Raw genomic sequence first — 22,252 nt, forward strand, 5'->3', positions numbered from 1 at the left:
AAATTTGATATTTTTTGTCTAAAAACTAGACAAATTTTCTTGGGTCGTTTTGCTCATGAAGAAAATGCATCTTAAAGGTGCAGTGTGTGAATTTTAGCAGCATCTAGTGGTGAGGTTGCGAATTGCAACCAACCGCTCACTCCACTGCTCACCCCTTGCTTTTGAAATGCATAGAGAAGCTACGGTAGCCGCCCCCGGAAAAACATCGGAGACAACTTAGTAAAAAAGTTTGTCCGTTAAGGGCTTCTGTAGAAACATGGCGTCACAAAATATAGTTTTGTATATTATTTTGCATTTCTGTCAAGAGATCCTTCTAAAAATTACACTGCAAAAAATGATTTTCAAGAAAAAAAATCTTAGTATTTTTGTCTTGTTTTCATTTAACATTTCTAAAAATTCTTAAATTAAGATGCTTTTTCTTGATGAGCAAAATGACCCAAGAAAATAAGTTTAGTTTTTAGACCAAAAATATCAAATTTAAGTGATTTTGTGCATAAAACAAGCAAAAAAAATGCCAATGGTGTAAGCTTATTTTTCTTGATTTTTTTTGGAATTTAGTGTTTAAGAAAATGTTCAGTTTTTTTGCTTACCCCATTGGCATATTTTTTTGCTTGTTTTATGCACAGAATCACTTAAATTTGATATTTTTGGTCTAAAAACTAGACTAATTTTCTTGGGTCGTTTTGCTCATAAAGAAAATGCATCTTAAAGGTGCACTGTGTGAATTTTAGATTTTAGCAGCATCTAGTGGTGAGGTTGCGAATTGCAACCAACCGCTCACTCCACTGCTCACCCCTTGCTTTTGAAACGCATAGAGAAGCTACGGTAGCCGCCCCCGGAAAAACATCGGAGACAACTTAGTAAAAAAGTTTGTCCGTTAAGGGCTTCTGTAGAAACATGGCGTCACAAAATATAGTTTTGTATATTATTTTGCATTTCTGTCAAGAGATCCTTCTAAAAATTACACTGCAAAAAATGATTTTCAAGAAAAAAAATCTTAGTATTTTTGTCTTGTTTTCATTTAACATTTCTAAAAATTCTTAAATTAAGATGCTTTCTCTTGATGAGCAAAATGACCCAAGAAAATAAGTTTAGTTTTTAGACCAAAAATATCAAATTTAAGTGATTTTGTGCATAAAACAAGCAAAAAAATGCCAATGGTGTAAGCTAATTTTTCTTGATTTTTTTTTGGAATTTAGTGTTTAAGAAAATGTTCAGTTTTTTTGCTTACCCCATTGGCATTTTTTTTTTGCTTGTTTTATGCACAGAATCACTAAAATTTGATATTTTTTGTCTAAAAACTAGACTCATTTTCTTGGGTCGTTTTGCTCATAAAGAAAATGCATCTTAAAGGTGCAGTGTGTGAATTTTAGATTTTAGCAGCATCTAGTGGTGAGGTTGCGAATTGCAACCAACCGCTCACTCCACTGCTCACCCCTTGCTTTTGAAATGCATAGAGAAGCTACGGTAGCCGCCCCCGGAAAAACATCGGAGACAACTTAGTAAAAAAGTTTGTCCGTTAAGGGCGTCTGTAGAAACATGGCGTCACAAAATATAGTTTTGTATATTATTTTGCATTTCTGTCAAGAGATCCTTCTAAAAATTACACTGCAAAAAATGATTTTCAAGAAAAAAAATCTTAGTATTTTTGTCTTGTTTTCATTTAACATTTCTAAAAATTCTTAAATTAAGATGCTTTTTCTTGATGAGCAAAATGACCCAAGAAAATAAGTTTAGTTTTTAGACCAAAAATATCAAATTTAAGTGATTTTGTGCATAAAACAAGCAAAAAAAATGCCAATGGTGTAAGCTAATTTTTCTTGATTTTTTTTTGGAATTTAGTGTTTAAGAAAATGTTCAGTTTTTTTGCTTACCCCATTGGCATTTTTTTTTTGCTTGTTTTATGCACAGAATCACTAAAATTTGATATTTTTTGTCTAAAAACTAGACTCATTTTCTTGGGTCGTTTTGCTCATAAAGAAAATGCATCTTAAAGGTGCAGTGTGTGAATTTTAGATTTTAGCAGCATCTAGTGGTGAGGTTGCGAATTGCAACCAACCGCTCACTCCACTGCTCACCCCTTGCTTTTGAAACGCATAGAGAAGCTACGGTAGCCGCCACCGGAAAAACATCGGAGACAACTTAGTAAAAAAGTTTGTCCGTTAAGGGCGTCTGTAGAAACATGGCGTCACAAAATATAGTTTTGTATATTATTTTGCATTTCTGTCAAGAGATCCTTCTAAAAATTACACTGCAAAAAATGATTTTCAAGAAAAAAATCTTAGTATTTTTGTCTTGTTTTCATTTAAAATTTCTAAAAATTCTTAAATTAAGATGCTTTTTCTTGATGAGCAAAATGACCCAAGAAAATAAGTCTAGATTTTAGACCAAAAATATTAAATGTAAGTGATTTTGTGCATAAAACAAGCAAAAAAAAATTTGCCAATGGTGTAAGCAAATTTTTCTTTATTCAGTGTTTAAGAAAATGTTCAGGTTTTTTGCTTACCCTATTGGCAGATTTTTTTTTGCTTGTTTTATGCACAAAATCACTCAAGTTTGATATTTTTGGTCTAAAAACTAGACTCATTTTCTTGGGTCGTTTTGCTCATCAAGAAAAAGCATCTTAATTTAAGAATTTGTAAAAATTTTAAATGAAAACAAGACAAAAATACTTTTTTTTCTTGAAAATTTTTTTTTGCAGTGTACACACTGCACCTTTAATTTAAGAATTTTTAGATATTTTTACTGAAAACAAGACAAAAATACTTAGATTTTTTTCTTGAAAATCATTTTTTGCAGTGTACACACTGCACCTTTAATTTAAGAATTTTTAGATATTTTTACTGAAAACAAGACAAAAATACTAAGAAAATTTTTTCTTGAAAATAATTTTTTGCAGTGTACCCGTTTCATATTGGAGGCACTACAATGTTGTTTATGCCCCGCCCCATTTGGAGAAATGCAGTCTGCATATCTGCATGCAATTGGTGATAATTGCATTAGGAGCGTAAAGGTCATGGGTTTGATTCTCAGGGAAATCACATACTAATAAAATGTTTACACTGAATGCACTGTAAGTCATTGTGGATAATTTCATAAGAAGCTTGCATAACTTCCTGCAAGTCACATTATTGTTTTGGTGTCTCTCATGACTTAGCAAACGATGTGACTTGACAGTCTTGACGCAGCATTGAAAGCAGAGGAGTAAAAACTATGTTGTGCTTAAGTACAACTCCCTGTATCACACAGCTTGGTTTAGTTTTGAGGGTTGAGGAGCATTGCTGAAGGAGGCACAGAGTGTGTGATTATTTCTAGACTAACTAGATCTCCAGAGTCAGTGCTTGAGTTTTAGAGCACATGCTAAGCTTGGTCTATGTTTGGGTATTCCCCAAGGCTTGCTATTCGGTCAGAGGTAATTATTGTTGGAGAGGGTTGTGGGCTAATCAGTCTCCAGTCACCTATTTGCAGAGGTGCCAGCGAGGTTAATGCTGATATCCCCGATTAAAATGTGGATCGGGTTTCTTTAAATGAATTTCTTCTCTCTGCACCCTTCAAACTATTATTCTTTCACTCTCTTCTCTCCCTCTCTTTCGGCTCTGTCCCTTATTTTCACCCTCTCTTTCCATCTTCCTCCTATCTCATTTTCTCAGGTGGTGCAGGTGTTGCGGGCGATTGATAGAGACGAGGGAGGAAATGACAGTGCCGTCCATTTCAACATCCCTCCGGACTCCGGCGCTGCCCTCAACTTCAGCATCAGGGAAAGTGGAGGTCTGCGGTCTCCTCATTCACAATGTCTCGCTGCTTTAATTTGTTTTCCCATCCACCCGTGCGCATCAGCCCCTCTCTGGATCCGTTAGTCGGTGTCTGGGATTGTATTATGTGGCTGCTGTGTTGTCTGCCCTTTTGTTTTCTTCATTGTTTGCTTTTGCTTTTTGTCACATCCATCTTCTTTCTGGATACAGGGATAGACGCTCTGTTCCAAAACGTAGACTTGCAGCCTATGTAGTCAGCCAACTTATAACCAGTGCTTAATTTGTGAATGAATAATTGCCAGATCAAAAAGGCTATTTAAAGGGGACATGTCACAAAAAAGTAAGATATCAAATACATATGTGAAGTTCTAGCCTAAAATAGCCCATATATAATTAATTAAAGCATGTTAAAATCGCCACTTTGTAGGTGTGAGCAAAAATGTGCCGTTTTTGGGTGTGTCCTTTTAAATGCAAATGAGCTGATCTCTGCACTAAATGGCAGTGCGTGGTTGGATAGTGCAGATTAAGGGGCGGTATTATCCCCCTCCGACATCACAAGGGGTTTATTTTTACCATTTTATTTTATTTTTTCACATTTTCTAGGTTTATAGAAGCACTGGGGATGATATATGTCCCTTTTAAAGTGACCAACACTGACCATACTCAGTTATCCCAGAACACACAATCGACCTTTATGACTGGTTTTGTGGTCCAGGGTCATATATTTATGGAAAAAATAATAAAAAATAAGTAAGTGCAATATTGAACTGATTCTTGAACCTAGGCCCTCTACACCCCTACACCACTGCCTGGCACACTGTAATTTTATAACTTGACCACCAATACCAGTGTGTGCTGGACTTATTGTGATGCTGCACAGACCAATCAGTGGCCATATGAAGTGATGCGAGATAACATCGCTCTCGTTGGTACTTGCGCTGATTGGTACTTGCCTAGAGGGCCCTCTTAGTTTACTACCGAGTAAGTGACCCTAAACCTTTTACCAGTAGTGCAATCAAGATTTCTTCCACTTTTTCCGCCATCTGGGATTTATTTATTGTCTGAACTCATTGTAATGCACAGGGATTGCTGTCTCTGTGAAGAATTCATGCAGTGCTGCCTCCAGATCTGGCTAAAGCAAGATATTTAATGAGGAAGCTGCATAATTAATTTACCTGCCTTTTGGAGCAGCCTTCACACTGCGAGCACACCTACGGTAGATTAAAAATATGCCCGGACATTCCCGCTGCATTCGGAATCATTGGTCTATGTTATACCACAAGCAATGGAGTTACATTACACTCGATTGAGTTCGGATAAATTAAAAATCGAATAAACTCTAACAGCTCTTTTCTTACTCTTACTACTATTCTCCATCTCTCTCTGTTTTTAGGCCCCACTGCGAGTCTGGTGTTGACATCACCTTTGCAGACCTTGTCTCGCTCTTCCTCCTCCTCTCTCACACTCTACGTCCCTCTGGTTTTGAGAGATGGGGTCTCTGGGTTGACCAGTACGGGGACAGTCACTGTTTCTGTCTGTCCCTGTCTGAGAGGGGGAGCACGTGCCGGAGAAAAAGAGAAACAGAGTGAGGCGGAGTGGGATAAAGAGACAGTTTGTTTGCCTCAGCATTCCTCCCTGCCCTCCCCAGGACTCAGCACTGCCGCCCTGCTGGCTATTTTAGCCTGTGCAGCTACTCTCCTGGGTAAGATCAGTGTACCTTCATAATGGTGCATCTGTGACTTAACAAAGTATAGTTTGGGTCCTGGATGATGATGATTGGGTAATAGCCATGCAATATTCAATGTTGGGGAAAGTTACTTTTAAAAGTAATGCCTTACAAGTTACTCCCCAAAAAGTAAGTAATTGCGCTACTTAGTTACTTTTCATGGAAAGTAATGCTTACCTTACTTTTAAGTTACTTCTGCGTTACTTTTTCTTACTTGGCTGAGGCTTGATCTCTTTCAGGCCTTGCGGGTGTTTTTATGACTGAGAAGTTCTGCACATTTCAATGCCAAAAATGTCAAGCTCTGGCCTGCCATCTCCATTTCTGAGTCAAACTGTTCCCTCTCAGGCGCATAGAGTGCGTAATTTTTACGTGAATACGTTCAGTTTAATTCAGTACTTTTTTTTTTATTAAACTGATACCGAGCCCCTACGGTGACATTGGAGTAAAAAAATCTAAAGTTTAGTTTCATGTGCTCACGTGAAACTTTCATGTGCAGAATTTTTTTTTAAAGTTTAGTTTCACGTGAGCACTATCGAGTGGGCATGTGAATCTATCGTGAAATCTAAAGCGAAATCTAAAGCGAAAGTTTCACGTGCGAACGCGAAACTAAACTTTTCAAAAAAAATTCTCCATGTTCCCTTAGGGGCTCCGTAAACTGAAAAGTAACTTGCATTACTTTTTTTTAAAGTAACTTAAATATTAATGTGTACATTTATAAAGTTATGCATTTCTTTACTCGTTATTTTAGAAAAGTAATATTATTATTTAATGCACGTTACTTGTAATGCGTTACCCCCAACACTGCCAATATTCATGATAAAGTTTATAGTATAGAACACACGTTATTACAAAATAAAGGTTCTTAGCAGTGATGCCACAGAAGAACTATTTTTGGGTCCACAAAAAATCCTTCATTTAAGGATCCTAATATAACTATTTCATTCTTACTTTTTTATAATCTAAAGAACCAAAGAACCTTTTGTAACAGACGGGTTCTGCGGGCATTAAAGGTTCTAGAGTTGTCATGTGATAACTGTTTCATAAACAGTAAGATACTTACAATGAGCATTCAGCCATGATATATATATGTACAGTACTGTGCAAAAGTTTTAGGCCACCATCACCAGCTTTGTAGTTTTAATGTCTATATTTAATTTTCACTCTTTTTTAAGATACAAACAGAAAATACAGGAAATATGTATACAAAATTAAAAACAACAATTTTTAGAACTAAATGTCTTCTTCAGGCATCAGTCAGTATTTAGTGTGACCTCTCTTGGCACAAAACACATCTTGAGCTTTTTTTGAGGAGACTGAAATCCTGAAGTCATTCGATTAGAATTAGAAATTAGGAGTTAATTTCATTTAGATTTAAGAGATCCTGCAGCTGCCTACTATTGCTCAAGTGGAAGAGGAGTTTACCATAAATACTTGACACTTCAGCTTATACTTTATGCTGTTTTTAATACTACCTACACATTTCCTGTATTTTCTGGTTGTATTCTAATAAAGAGACTGTAATTATTATATATTATATCATTATATCACTATACAATTGCAAAAACAACACATCTAATGGTAGCATGGTGGCCTAAGACTTTTGCACAGTACTGTATATGTCTCTTGTACCTTTTTGGGGCTCATGATCAATTTGGATACAAACATTCCTCAAAAAATTTTCCAGCGTGTTCACAAAGAAATTTATGCAGGTTTGTAACAACATGGGAGTGAGAAAACTATCCCTTTAACAGTCGGTCATTAATATGTGTCTGTTTAAGTGTATGCTGCCTCTACAATGCAAAGACGCCCCAGAAGTGCCTTATGTAGCATGAAAGGTGCTTGTACACTAGCTGTTTAATGCTGCACAGGGACAAAATAAATGCAGTGACAGGGAAATTATAGCTGGCTTGCATCGTACTTTTACACTGACGGCATTTCTGTGGCATTAAAGGAGTTGGGCTTCCACACAGAATAAAAAGTGATTTGGGGTTGCTATTTTGAATATTTTCTTTAATAACAGCCATAATTCCTAAAGTGTTTGTGGGACTGGGCCTGAGAAAATCTAATTTACGTGAGGAGGAACATGGACCTAATCCCATAGTGTAGCTGTCAGTGTTGAGTGTAATGCATTACTAATTAACAGTTATTGTAATTAAATTACTTTCCCCCTCAAAAAGTAAAGTAAGGGATTACTCTTCATTTTTTGTTACACTCTCAGAAATAAAGGTACAAGAAGGTACAAAAGTTGTCACTGGGACCTTTTCAAAAAGTACACTTGGTAGCACTTTACTTGAAGGGTTGCGCATAAGACTGATATGAGACCTTCATAATCATGATATGACACGTGTCATGAACATGAAGGAGATTTTAAGAACATTTATGACCACTGTAATTAAGTGTCATTCACGCAGTTACGTCATTTTTAATGCAAAGATGACATTGTTTGAGATTACCAAGACAACATAACTTGTCACAAATCTGTCATAAACATGACATAGTAGATTATATATTAAATTTAAGAAACTACCTAGCTTTATAGATTAACATTACATTAAACTGTCTTGTGGTTGGTTTTGACATTGGCTGTCATGAGGCCATTATAATTGCGTCATTAATATTTTTCTGATCACTTTTTACCAGTAATACAAATTGAATTTGTCATTAAAATGTCATTATGTGTTAATTAATCTGCTATGTCATGTTTATGACAGATTTATGAAAAGTTATGTTGTCTAGGTAATGTCAAATTTTTAATGTCAAATTATGATATATTGGTTTATGTCAAGTTGTCATAACAAAGACATTTTTAATGCGAAAATCGACGTTGTTTGAGATGACATAATTGAGCGAAAGACACTTAGGGTGCACTCACATTATGCAAACCAAACTGCGCTCAGGCACGTTTGACCCCCAAAACCTGGTTCATTTGATTGCTCTGACTAGTGTGATTGCTCAACAGTTTTGGTTAATCGCGCCCTGGCCGGGTTGCAGAGGTGGGCTGGAGCGCGGTTCACTTGGGCTCGGGTACGAAAGGCTATAGTGAGCGCAATCGCACCTGAGCACGATTCAAAAGGAAAGACGTCACTTGCGCGACGGCTCAACCTTCAGCTGCCTCCATAAAAACCTTCTGATGCCTGCAGCAGGGTTATGTGAATGTCCGAGCTGCACACTTGACAGACCTACTTAGCAATATGATGGCATGTGAGAGGGCTGTGTGTCATCCCACACCAAATGACTCCAAATAAAAAACACAGACACTTAACATTACGATGGGTTCCAGTGTTAAGAGAGCACTTTACTTCCTGCTTTGTTCAAAACAATCGCATCCTAATGACGCAAGAGCCCGGACTCGGATCAATAAAAGTACAGTGGCAGCTTCTCAATGTCAAGGAAGGATCCTCGGAAGCCAGAATTTCGAGGATGCTACGTCATCGCCATCCATCGAAGGACTGTTCCAATGTCGAGGATCATCGGAATTGCAACCAAGGACTGAGTCCTTCATTCAAAAAATATCCCAGGAAAGGATGCATTATGTGTATCCTACGCGCTTTTCGCGCTCTCGAATCACCCAAAATCCTATGCGCGCAGCGCCGAAAGCACCCCTTTTTACTGACGCAATGACGTGCACTTGCTAGCCTGTTCCATTTACGTGTTCTCCAAAGAAGTGGGGAGGGGGGACTATTGGATAATAGGAATGCGCCCTTAATGACAGTTATCATAAACGCGCAAAAAAAATCTCCCTCATGTTTATGACATTTATGTCACTATTGTGAAGATGTCATGTCAGTCTTATGCACACCCCTTCAAGTAAAGTGTTACCGTACACTTTTGTACCTAAAAAGGTTCACATTGGTACTTCAAATGTACATATCTGTGCCAAATGGTACATATTAGGACTTTTTTAAAAGGTATTGTCCCAGTGACAAACTTTTGAACCTTTTTTCTGAGAGTGTACTTGCACTCCATACTTGTATACTTTCAACAATTCGGTATAAAACAATATTGAATTTAAATTCTTAATTTATGCAAGTTTCCTTTAAAGGTGCAGTGTGTAAATTTGCAACCAAAGGCTCAGTCCACTGCTCACCTCTTGCTTTTGAAACACATAGAGAAGCTACGGTAGCCACCACCAGACAAACATTTTACTTAGTAAAAAGGTTTGTCTGTAAAGGGCTTCTGTTGAAACATCGCTGCACAAAATGGCGGCTTCCATGTAAGGGGACCCTCTGTATATGTAGATAAAAACATCTCATTCTAAGGCAATAAACACATAACGGTTCATTATAAAAAGGTCTTTATATACCCCTAATAATATAGTTTTGTGTATTATTTTGCATTTCTGTCAAGAGATCCTTCTAAAAATTACACACTGCACCTTTAAAATCAGTTAGAAATGCATTAGATAGGTACTGAAAAGTGTGTGTAGCTTGTTACAGGCAATGTTTAAAGTGCATGATTTTTGAAAAGGAAGTCGGGCCGAGTACCAAAACATACTTGTAGCCAATCAGCAGTAAGGGGCGTGTCTACTAGCTGACATCATTGCCTGGGTTTCGTATATGTGTGAGGCGGGTCTATCAAAAGAAGGTCCGGATTCTATTGGGGTAGGGGCGTGTTTGTTTAGGTGATTTCAAATGTCAACATTGGCTTTCAAGGATCATGCACCATGCCTTTAAGTTAATCTTGATAGAATAGAGTTGGAAAAACTATTTCATTTCATTTGTCCAAGTGGTCCAAAAAAGTAATCAGCTTGTAATTATTAGCAATGATTCTACCATGGGCCTTTTGAATGCTTTATTCTGATTGGTTAAGAATAGGTGTTAATCATTTTTCTGTAAAACGCACACCTAACCTGTCAAAAGTCTTCAATTAACAATCAGAGCAATGTTTGTGGTAACCGTGATATAAGCATAATAATTGACTCCAGTCCTTTAAAATTCTTTGAAAATTACTTTGCTTTGTGTTATGCCGCATTATCACCTTGGGTGTGCATTATTTTCAAATAATTCAATGGCCTGTCATCAATTATTCCTTACATAATTAATAACTTTTCTAAAGTAACTTTCCCCAGACTGGCGGCTGTAAGCACAAAACTTGAGTGTTAATAAATTAGTTTTTAATGCATTTTAATGCCTTATTATTCCCTGAGTTTAGCATGCGACATGCAGCAAAATTAGCTTAAGTGCCTGGACTCTAACTTCAGTGGTGCTCCTGGTGCTGTGCGTGCGTTGTCAATGCTGTAACCTGTTAATATGACTGCTGGAATGAATATGCGCGTCGCAGACGCAGGATGTGTGAAACAGGCCGCAATTTGCCAGCTGTTCTGATGTGTCTGTCTTTCAGTAGCATCCTGCAATTTTATTGCGAAAATTTGTCACCCAGCACAAACACAGTCCTCTCTTTTTATATATGGCAACACAAAACATTAACTCGTTTTCTCTCTCCATCCCTCTCTATCCCCCCACCCCTTTCCCTAGCTGTCAGTGCTTTGTCTCTGTCCCTGCGCAGGCAGAAAAGAGACTCTCTCTCGCCATTAGAAGAGGATGATGTAAGAGAAAACATTATCACGTACGATGATGAAGGAGGGGGCGAGGCTGACACGGCAGCGTTTGACATCACAGCGCTGCAGAACGCCCCACATAATGCACGCAGGGGGTATCGCACCCTGGACAGCAGGAACGTGTAAGTGTTACGCATAAGGGGCAGTAAAATGTGACCAAGAACATTCAGTGAAAATATAACCTTGGCATCTTTAATATTGACAGAGTTAAGGTCATGTGAAAGTAAAATCAAAGATTGAAATGAAATTTTGATGCTCCAATTAATGCTCCATAATAGTTAACCCCTTCACTGTAGCACATGCCAAATGAATCCCCGCGTCTTGACACAAGATGGCGTCGTAGCACTTCCGACACTTAGTGTCCGAATTCACTCACCAATTTCATTCACTCATTCAGATGGACTATATTAGTGAACTTATGAATGAGTCTCAGTTCATGTTATATTCTCTGTTTTCCCAGACGCTACTCACAACACAATCACGACAAAGCCCGTGCCTATGGCAGCTGGGCTCAAGGTGCAGCATTGGAGCCCGGGCAATACAACGGTCAAGGGGCTGCTCTGTATGGACGGCTGTGTTACAGCAGCCACACCCTCCCCGTGCTGCGACGCTCGCAGGGTCCCTATGAACCTGGATTGTCAGAGCTGGCTTACCGCTACCCCACAGGTCAGCCGGACCATTCGCTTGTCATTCAGAACCAGACAGCTGTGGTTGGGCCTCTGGAGCCCGGGGCCATTTACGCTGCCCCGACAGAGGCCGGGCACAACTCCAAAGAAGGGCCAGGGGTATCTCAGGATGGAGCTGTCACATCTGATGGAGGAACACCACAAAGAAACGACTCAAAGGAGGACTCGAGCAGTGATGCCCAGCAGAGTCAAAGCCAGGATCTGGACTGGGTAAAACAAATATATTTTCTCTTTGTTGCTGTTTAGATTTAGATAGAATTGGTCTTTAGACAGTCAGAGAGTTGTAGATTTTGTTTGCTAGTGGTAGACAATGTCCAAAAATAACTCTGAAGCATGAATAGAAATGAGCTTTGCTGAATAAAAAGAATTGAGTTGCGTCCCAGCTGATGAGGAAAGTTGCAAATTTATAAGTACGGCAACGTATTGCATGTAGAAATGTAAAAATGATTGACGTAAAATTTATGTAAAAAACATGAGCTATTCAATCGAAAGGAATTTCATGAATACATGTTTGCAACTCTCTGAAAAACTTCTACATCAGTGCAACATTTATCATCATAGCTTTATCTAAGATCTAGGTTTTCAGTATGATAAAGTTTCTTTGAGAGGCTAAACTTAGCTCCAATCAAGCACCATCATAACATCAAAATTCCAGTATTACAGCAATATATTTTAAGTCAGTCATGTTGGATTTCACATTGTGTTGTCGGAGCAATGGTTTTATTTTTATATTTATTAATCTGCATCTGTTTTATTTGAGAATTACATGCTATCTTACTATTACTATCTTGAATGTCCATTGTAGCTTTATGTGGGCATTGCGTGTTGTCTTGCTGTTTTTCATTCTTTTGCATCATGTACAGTATGTTACATTTTAAAGGAAAACACCACTGCCAGGATTTATTTTGTGCCACCATACTTACTTGTGTAACTACTCATGTAACAGTCTTTAAATGGGGAAAACATAGAAGTGTTTGGTGGCTTCTAAATTCATCCCTGTTTGGATCCTAAGGAATGAATGAGGCTAGGCTAAATGCTAACACATTCACAATGCGCCGTACAAAGATTAAGTGCACGCATTGGAAAACGATAGGGATGTATTAATTTGTCTAAGTTCAGGTAAAAACATAGTAAATATTGAAAAACGGTAGTGGTTTCCTTTAAGGCATGGTTAGTCAAAAACACTTGAGTTAAAAACTTTTAAAACATCTTAATTTTTTTTGCACTTCGTCCAAATTAACCCATCATACTGTGATGTAAATAAACATGCCTAATTAAATGCATTTCTACTTAGTAGACAAGTAAGATCTTGCTTGCTTTATTGTTGAAACCCGAAGGAACTGATCTACTAAAGTTGCGTGCAAAAAAAACAGGTGAAAACTTGATAGCATAGTATGTCAAAAAAACGTCTGAGCTGATGTACTAACGCTGAGCATATAAAGTATTTAGCAAAATAACACATCAGTTTTTGTGAATTTCCTTTAATTAATATGCACTTTGTGGTTCGCAAAATAATGGGTTAGTGCATTAAATTGCAAGCGCAAAGTGATTTATTGATTCTGAAAATAATGTCTGAAGCGGTTACTGAGAGCAAATTAATAAGATTGAAAGGCAGGTACAAATTGGATCCGCACTGTTGCATAATACAGAAAACACATCGCACATCCAGTGTTGCCAGATTGCTGATTTGCAGTCATGGGCAAATAAATTATTTCTTGTGAGCATTCTTGCTTCATTGAAGATCGTATTTAGACACAATGTGATACCTACAATTAATTAATTGTTAAATTTAAATAATATACACATTTTACTTTTATATTACACTAAGAAAAGCTACTGACAAATTATGTATTTAAATTATTCATCGTATTTGATTTATTTATCCTGTTTTAATTGTTTAAAATGTATTTTATTAATTTGTTTCTCTCTATGATGATCATGATCATATTTTTATTTAAATAAATAGCCTATACTAAAATGTATAGTTAATACTACCTAATTACATACCTAATTTTTAACATTACAAGTATTAAGTAATCATAGTCATAAAATAGTCTAAAATAAGTCTATTAAAATGTGTGTTTACTACTTTAAATTATAGATTTTGAGATACAGTACTTAAATTTTTAACTTATAATAGTGAAATAATGGATTTATTGACATTACATTTAAATTACTCTTAGTCGGAAGTTGGCTACCTAAAACATTCATTTCAATATTGACATGGTCTTACGCAGTCAATATTATAGTTATCATGGTTATATTTTTACAGTATGTTCTTTAAATTATGTCGGATGATTTTATGTATACAATAAATTCATATTGGCATATATAGATAATACAGATTAATATAAATAGTCATTATTGAACTCATTTAGCAGTTGGTACTTTGCCATCGTACTAAATCAGGGTCTATAAGCAGGTTTATAATAAAAATGTGTGTTGTTTTCCGTTGTTCTCTCCCTCCTCATCCTCATCTCAGTGCAGTGTTAGCTCCTTTTAGAGCCCAATTAACCTCAATCAGCTTCAGCCAACTCTACGTCTGTTTTTTCTCTCCATATGTCATCCATGCACCTGATTGTCGCTTTCTTCCTCTGCTCACACTTTCTTCTGTCTCACTTCATCTTAATCACACGCTTTCACTGTTTGCACCTGTTCATTGTGTCTGAATTATCACTCTGCTCTCGTTTCTTCTCTCGCTTCTCTTTCCTCTCTTAACCATCCTTTCGCTTTCACACCCCCTTTTCTTGAATAACAGAAGAATAAACTCATCCTTACCTCCCACTCTAACTTTCCTGCTCCTCCCCGCCCCCTACAGGTCCAGGCGGACACGACGCCCCGCGAACGAGAGTTGGTGTTGACGCGTTCCGGCTCGGTTGCAGGGCAGGGCCCTACTGTTGGATGGGTGTGTGACTCTTCCACGCTTCCTAGAGTTGGGCGACACCCATCGCGGTCTAGTCTCACCCTCAACAGGAACGGCGCTGGACCTGGAGAGTCCGGCCACGTCGGGATGGACGGAAACACGGATATCCAAATGCAATCCGTCAGTGGCAATTACGCCACCATCCTGCAGGGGGAGCAGCAGAGGGACTACCCAGGGACCCTGGGTCGGGGAGGGAGTGGTTTTGTAGTGGGGCGGCCAGAGAGAGAAGGCAGCATTCCGATAAGTGGGAACACATGCGCAGGGATGTACCCGGAGGGTGGAGGCTTTATGGGGGACTGGCACGAACGGGTTGGCATGACGGGGTACTCGGTGGGCAGACGGGATATGACTCCCCAACTGCTTCCTTACCCCGGACAGGGCCGGGGGGCTTTCGGGGGCATCCTGGGTTATGGCGGAGTTTGGCCCTCAGCACCTGAGGCATCGGGACGAGGTGCCCCAATAGGAGGGGCTCACTCTCTAGCCCTGAGGGTCGGCGAGTTCCTGCGTCTGCGCCTGGCACAGGTCACCTTTGACCCCTCGCAGCCTCCTTACGATTCCGTGCAGGTGTACGGGCTGGAGGGCACCGGATCACGTGCAGGGTCGCTTAGCTCTCTGGACAGCGAGGGAGGAAAGGAGGGAGAGAAGGATGTTTGGGGAGCAGGGTTGGAAGATTGGGGTCCACAGTTCCAGAAATTAGCCCAGCTTTTTAGAGAAAGGGAGAAAGAGAGTGATGAGGATAGAGAGGGAGACGCAGAGACAAGCAAACAGCACAAGGAGAGAGAACGGGAGGAGAAGGAGGAGCAGTCTGGAGACGAGGATCTGGCGAATGTCTGAGCGAGAGAGACAAAGAGGGAGAGGGAGGCTGGGGTGGGACAGTGATTAAAAGGCAACAAGAGGAAGAATAATGGAAAGAGAAAGGTAAGGAGGAAGAGATGAAGTGGAAAGGTAATAAGGGAAGACAAGGAAAAATGAATGCAGGATAGGGAGAAAGAGAGAGAGAGGGGGAAGGCAGTGGAGGAAGTGATTGATGTAATTTGAAGCAATAAGTGTTGAAAAGCTGACGTGTGAGTAGAGAGACACTCAGAGCTGTGTCTTCATCCAGCATTTAACATTCCTCAAGTGTGTTGGGCAGAGAGACAAGTGAAGTTAACTGTATTCTAGATGGCATTTAATTACGGGAGAGAGAGAAGGACAGAGTTTAACTTGTATTTTTGTGGCAATGTGCAATGTCACCACAGTGAGTAACACAATACAGATGAGACTTGCTCATGTGTTTCATTGCTTCTCATAGGAAATTCATATTTGTACAAAAATTGTTTATACATTCACAAAACAAGAGAACTGAATTATTCAGGCTGTTTCAGAAGAAAAGCATTGAATATTACAGTAGAGTCCTGAATAAGTGTCTGCACAAAGATTCATGGTGTTTACACACACACATGCACACACATTTTGGCAAACAAAAACAAACACAACGATTTCAGACCCTGCTTAAAAATTCTGCTTTGACTTTTTAATGTAGCTGTCATTGGGGTTCAAACATTTTGTCAAGAACAGACTGTATAGAAAGTTGGGAAAATATCACGAAATTCAAAGAGTGGTAAAGCATACAGTGTCCTCCATAAGTATTGAGACAATAAAGGCATACGTAATTTAAAGGGACACTGCACTTTTTTGAAAGTAGTCTCATTTTCCATTTGATTTTTTCCATTTTGAAATCCATTTAGCCGGTCTCCGGGTCTGGCGTTGCCACTTTTGGCGGAGCTTAGCACAATCCATTGAATCTGATTGGACCATTGGCATCGCATTAGAAGGTGACTGAAGAGTTTCAATATTTTTCCTATTTGGAACTTGACTCTTCTGTAGGTGCATCGTTTGCTGGGACCGACGGAGGGTTGAGAGTTGCGATTTTCTGGGAAAATATGGCTGGCTATGCTCTTATTCTGGCGTGGTGGTCGGGGACTTTGCTGCTGCAGGCATAATGATATTACGCAGTGCCCGAAAATAGTCCCCTGCTATTGAAAGTAACCAAGGGGACTATACACTCACCTAAATGATTATTAGGAACACCATACTAATGTTGTGTTTGACCCCCTTTCGCCTTCAGAACTGTCTTAATTCTATGTGACATTGATTCAACAAGAGATATTGGCCCACATTGATAGGATAGCATCTTGCAATTGATGGAGATTTGTGGGATGCACATGAAGGGCACGAAGGGTTGAGATCTGGTGACTGAAGGGGCCATTTTAGTACAGTGAACTCATTGCCATGTTCAAGAAACCAATTTGAAATTATTCGAGCTTTGTGACATGGTGCATTATCCTGCTGGAAGTATTCATCAGAGGATGGGTACATGGTGGTCATAAAGGGATGGACATGGTCAAAAACAATTCTCTGGTAGGCTGTGGCATGTAAATGATGCCCAATTGGCACTAAGGGGCATAAAGTGTGCCAAGAAAATTCCCCATACCATTACACTATGGCATTAATGAGAAATTGAACAGGTGTTCCTGGTGGTCCTTTGGGTGAGTGTATTTGGGCTTTGCGTAATATCATTGCATATGTTGCAGCCATGTTGCAGCAGCGGGGTCCTTGATTGTTGCGCTAGAGTGAGAGTATAGTTCCTGGCCATGTCTGCCTGGAAAGTCCCAGCTTTTGACTTTCCGTCGGCCTTGGAGCACGGTGTAACTACGGAAGAGTCAAGTTTTAAATGGGAAAAATATCTTTGGTTATTTTTGAGCGCAATGCTAATGGTTTAATCAGATTCAATGAATTATGCTAAGCTATGCTAAAAGTGGTACCGCCAGACCCGGAGATCGGCTGAATGGATTCCAAAACGGTAAAAATCTAAAGTTTCACTCTAGGGGAGCTGGAAAGTGAGCATATTTTTAAGGAAAGTGTGTCCTGTGTCCTGATGCATTAATTGTTTACACATCAAAAGCCATTGATCCACTGTCTGGGCTTATTTCTGCGATAACAACCGACTGCCTATACATTATCCCTCTTATTATACAGCTATTTACCTCATAAGTAAGATATGGACCATTAAATGTTGTTTTAAAATATTTTATTTGCTCATTTTTACAGAATGCAGACCTTCTGCGAGGAAAACCCATTTGCTTTCGGTTTTAAGATTTGATTTAATCATTTGTAAATATAATGTTATTAAAATAAATCTTCATATGATTTTTTTGTAATATTAAACTGTACCTCTCAAAATTATCTGCAGCATCCGGTTTACATCTGTTATTAGTTTTGAGCCGTTATTATCTGGGAATAACAAACCTGCGAATGTCGCGACTGCCAGAATCAATCATCCAAGGAGCCGTGTAATAAGTCAGGATAAAAGTTTGTTGTTCTTTGTTGTGTTTGTTGTATGTGAAACATAATCAAATGTTACAGTTTGTACTTTTGCCTTATATTCATCTTACAAATTGTTTCGTCTCCACAGCAAACCGGTCAATTTTGTCTTTACTGTCTCGATACTTCATAGATGTGTACACTAGATGTCGCCTTGGTTACGGCAGTTCATTGGACCGAATGCGTCAAACAGAGCCGCCATCTTGAAACAGGGGAACCCCGCATCAGCGTCATTGCAGGCAATGGTCTAACGGAAATAAAATCACCATAAATCGTCATGAATGCGATTTTCTTGGTTTTCTTTTGGTTCGTTTCAACAGTCAGACATGTATTTAGCATTGAGTGCAGAAAAAAATTTAAGTTTTAAAATTTTGAAAATGTTCTTTTCCTTTTACTTTTTCTAACTATAATGCATAGTGCTTGTAGCCCTAACATCCATACGCAGCACAAAAGTCCGGCATCGTCCATGAATTCGAGGAACAGGTGGAGATAGCAGCGTTACCTAGCTACTTCCAATGACAAGACTCCTGTTCTAGGATGGCGGCGGTTTTGACGCATGCTTAGAACCCCAGGGCGACATCTAGTGTATATATCTATGCCGATAGTTAAGGAGGGCACTGTATATGTGAACACAAAACCTTTTAATGCGGTTAATGATTTGAAAGTTTAAGTAATGATGATCTATAATAGCTGACAGGCTGCGACAGTGCACTTTTATAAATGATGTCTAAAAATATATGAAAAATGTCGTCGTTGTTTTTTATTGTAAAGAAAACAAATATGATGTTAAATGTAAATGCACTTAAATGTAAATATCAATGAATGCCATTGTGAAAAGTGACAACAGTACTGTACTCTTCAAGTAACAAAAAACAATGAAACTAAATGAACGGAAATGAAGGAGAAAATGATATACTGTAGGCCTAGATCACTGAATGGGCTGTGAGCGACTGGATGTAACTGGAAAATGCTGGTTTGAACTGGAAGGACTTATACCAGATCTAAATGTTATCTTCCCAAATTCAATGATATTAATTTTAAACAATGAAAAAATGTACTGAATAAAACACGAAGGAGGTGAAACAAAGTGGAATAGACCTTTATCCATTTATCATTCTGGGTTGAGCACACATTCACACCTTGATGTCCTGACTGATCTTGCTGTTTGTGGCTTCAAGGACTCTGACTCACTGTGACTGGAATAAACCAGAACCACTGTCTCACCTCACAATCATGCGCACAGACTTTTCCCAATCCAACTTCGACAAATGTAATGTAGATGTAGAGCTCTTCACATTGTGCATAACCCTGGGGTATCTTTCTTCCATACACCAATTTTAATAATGGGTAAAGTGATGTTTCGTGCATACATTTGAGAAAAGTGTTAGCATCTGGCTTACGAAACCCTGAGTTAGCACTTCTTTTAGCGAATTGTTTAGCAGCGGATAGCCAATCATAAATTGACAGTAACCCAAGGTTTTCAAAGTATATCATGTGTGATATCATGCAGCCTGAACACCCAGGATTAATTATTAACCATGGGTAAAGTTAATTGACAACAGTGTGAAGCATATATAATAAGATAACCCAGGATTAAATTGATCCAGGGTTAGGAATGACCTTGGTTTCAGGTGTGAAAAGCCTAGTGTGCTCCTAAAATGATTAGGGGATATAAAATATGTCTATTTTATTGTATGCCAAGACGTGTAACAAATTACAGGATGAATACTCAACCCTTTTTATGATTGAACCTTTTTTAGGGTCACCAACACAAAACAGCAGTTCAGCAATTTTGCCCCTTTTCATTTTTAAGGTAGTTTAGGTCATCCTTGTTTCTTGGACTGCATTGTTCCAGCCCCAAGCGGGCCCTGTTGATATGAAGATCTCACAATGGCTTGTACTAAATGTATTTATTCTGTTGTACTTTTCCTTTTCTTTTTTGTAAATTTGAATAAAGACAGTATGTTTTGAGGTGGTGTGTGCGCGACCTGATGTGTATGCTTCTTTTTTAAAGCAGCTGCTAACTGAATTTACTTGTATGACTGTGTATGATTTATGTTGCGTTCCAGACAAAAATTTCGGATATTTTCCACCTCAATCCCGGAAGTTTGTCTGGAACGGCACTCAAAGTCGGATATTTGGCGTTTGGACTCGGGGCAGATCGATTTACACTGACCTCGGGGAGACGCGTCATTTGTCCTCACACCCAAGATGCTTCCAGTGAGATTACATGATGTAAAAAAAACAACTTTAAAGTATTTTACTGCACAAAATGACAAAGTCTCGTTTGCAAAATGTATTAATAAATTCAAATATCTATAGCAGGGGTCTCCAGCCTTTTTGTGAGCAATAGATAAAACAATCTGGAAAGCTACTTTTTAATATAGTCTACTTAAAACTTTTTGTTTTACTTGTTAATTTTATTTTCTTGATATGTTTTAGTATTTTTAAAATGTTAAAATATGTAAGCCAAGCTAGCATAAAAAATTTAATAAATAAATATTACAATTGAGACTATTAATAGAATGTGCTTTGGTGGCACCTCACAGACTCTGCCAGCGGGCACCACGTTGGAGACCCCTGATCTATAGGCTATTGTTTTGGCACTCTGTAAATGAATAGTTCACCCAAAAATTAAAATTCTGTTTTACTCACCCCATGTTGTTCTAAACATGTATGAGTTTTTTTATTTTGATGAACACAAAATATATTTTGATAAATGATGGTAAGCACAGCTTCTGTAAACATTGACTTCCATAGTAGAAAAGCAAATATTATGGAGGTATTGTCATTAATGATGAAGAAGATATTTTAATAAATGATTGTAAGCACACAGTTGACTGTATCCATTGAATTCCATCGTATTTGTTTTTCCTACTATGGAAGTCAATGTTTACAGAAGCTGTGCTTACCATCATTTATCAAAATATATTTTGTACTACTACTATATCAGGAAAAAATCATACAGGCTCAGAACAACATGAGGTTGAGAAAATGATGACAGAATTTTCATTTTTGGGTGAATTCCTTTAATGTGCCGTGACTGACTAAAACGCATTAAGGTCGGAGGTTGGACATAATATCCAAATTCTGGGAGTTGTTTGGAATGCCGCATTAGTCTCTGTTGCGGCTGTTGAGCAAATTAACCCCTTAGGCGTCACCCCACCCTATTGAGTTAAATCTACACTCTTGGAGCTTTCAAACGATATTTGTCATGATTAGATAAGAATTCACATGCAAAACACTGAAGTAAAAGTAGGCGTCCCGCCGGTGGGACAGTGACATTTAGCAGGATATAAATGTTTTGAGGCACACTCTCTTCATAAATGAATCAATTACTCTCCCTACATAGTTTATTTTATAAAACACTGTTGAAATATATATTCTAGAGGCTTATGCTGCGTTTACACCAGCCACGGTTGAGGCGTCAAAATCGCGTCTACCGCGCCTAGTTTACCGCTTGAACAGTTTCGGTACATTCACACGGGGCGTAAGCGTTAACGCTTAACGGAAGGCTTGTCTGAAGCGTGCCCAACAGCCAATCACAGTGGCCGCAATACATGCTCCGGTCTTCCATAAACGTAATTGGCTGACTCTGCCTAGGTTATTTGCATAAGGCGATCTGATTGGCTGACTCACGCGTTGCCGCTTGAAAAGTTGAGAAATGTTCAACTTCTGCCGCAAGCAATGGCACTGACGTGGCGGCGACGGATTCACAACTCAGTTCGGCAACGCATGACGTCACCCATTTAAAGTCAACGGGAAGCGTTAACGCTTACGCCCCATGTGAATGCACCGTTTGAATGTATTTGCGCGTCAAGAGCAAAGTAGACACGTGGAAAAAGCAAGCATTTGCTGGCGTCAGAGGCGAAATCTTCGATGTTGTGCATTTATCAAGAGAGTTACCGATTTGTATTTGGTCACCTTACTATAGGGGGAAAATAGTTTAAAAAAACGGCGGGAATGCCGCGGGTCGATAAACGTCACGTGACTCAAAAGTAAAATGTGTATTTATAACTTACCAGGTTGCCCAATGTCCTCACTGGCACTCTTCCAAGCGAGGTCCTTTTTATTCCTGTCTCTATAGAAATAAGAACTTGTGTCTTGTAGCTCTGGGTGACTGCTCACGGATAATATCAAGCGTTCCTCCATGTTGAATGAGTGGCAAGCAGGCTCCTGATTGGTTAACGCGATGACGCAAAAATCCACCAAAGTTAACATTTTTCAACTCGGGCGTCAGCTGCA

The 22,252-nt window shown here is 38.8% G+C and overlaps 1 protein-coding gene across 3 annotated transcripts in view; it reads left to right on the top strand.

The window, feature by feature from the left end:
* Window positions 1-16,414, top strand: part of cdh24b (cadherin 24, type 2b) — a 228,856-nt gene extending 212,442 nt beyond the window's left edge. For 2 of the 3 annotated variants that reach the window (XM_055203093.2, XM_055203095.2), the window contains 5 exons: window positions 3,651-3,768; window positions 5,146-5,454; window positions 10,953-11,157; window positions 11,496-11,931; window positions 14,540-16,414. In XM_055203093.2, the coding sequence (XP_055059068.2) occupies window positions 3,651-3,768; window positions 5,146-5,454; window positions 10,953-11,157; window positions 11,496-11,931; window positions 14,540-15,478 (2,007 nt within the window). In that variant the 3' untranslated portion in view covers window positions 15,479-16,414. Of the gene's footprint in view, window positions 1-3,650; window positions 3,769-5,145; window positions 5,455-10,952; window positions 11,158-11,495; window positions 11,932-14,203; window positions 14,516-14,539 lie in introns of those variants that run through there. The other variant, XM_055203096.2, reaches the window with a different exon arrangement.
* The last annotated feature ends 5,838 nt before the right edge of the window (window positions 16,415-22,252 follow it).

The sequence above is a fragment of the Misgurnus anguillicaudatus genome, chromosome 2 (genome assembly GCF_027580225.2).
Source record: "Misgurnus anguillicaudatus chromosome 2, ASM2758022v2, whole genome shotgun sequence".
In the NCBI taxonomy this organism is placed as follows: Eukaryota; Metazoa; Chordata; class Actinopteri; order Cypriniformes; family Cobitidae; genus Misgurnus; species Misgurnus anguillicaudatus.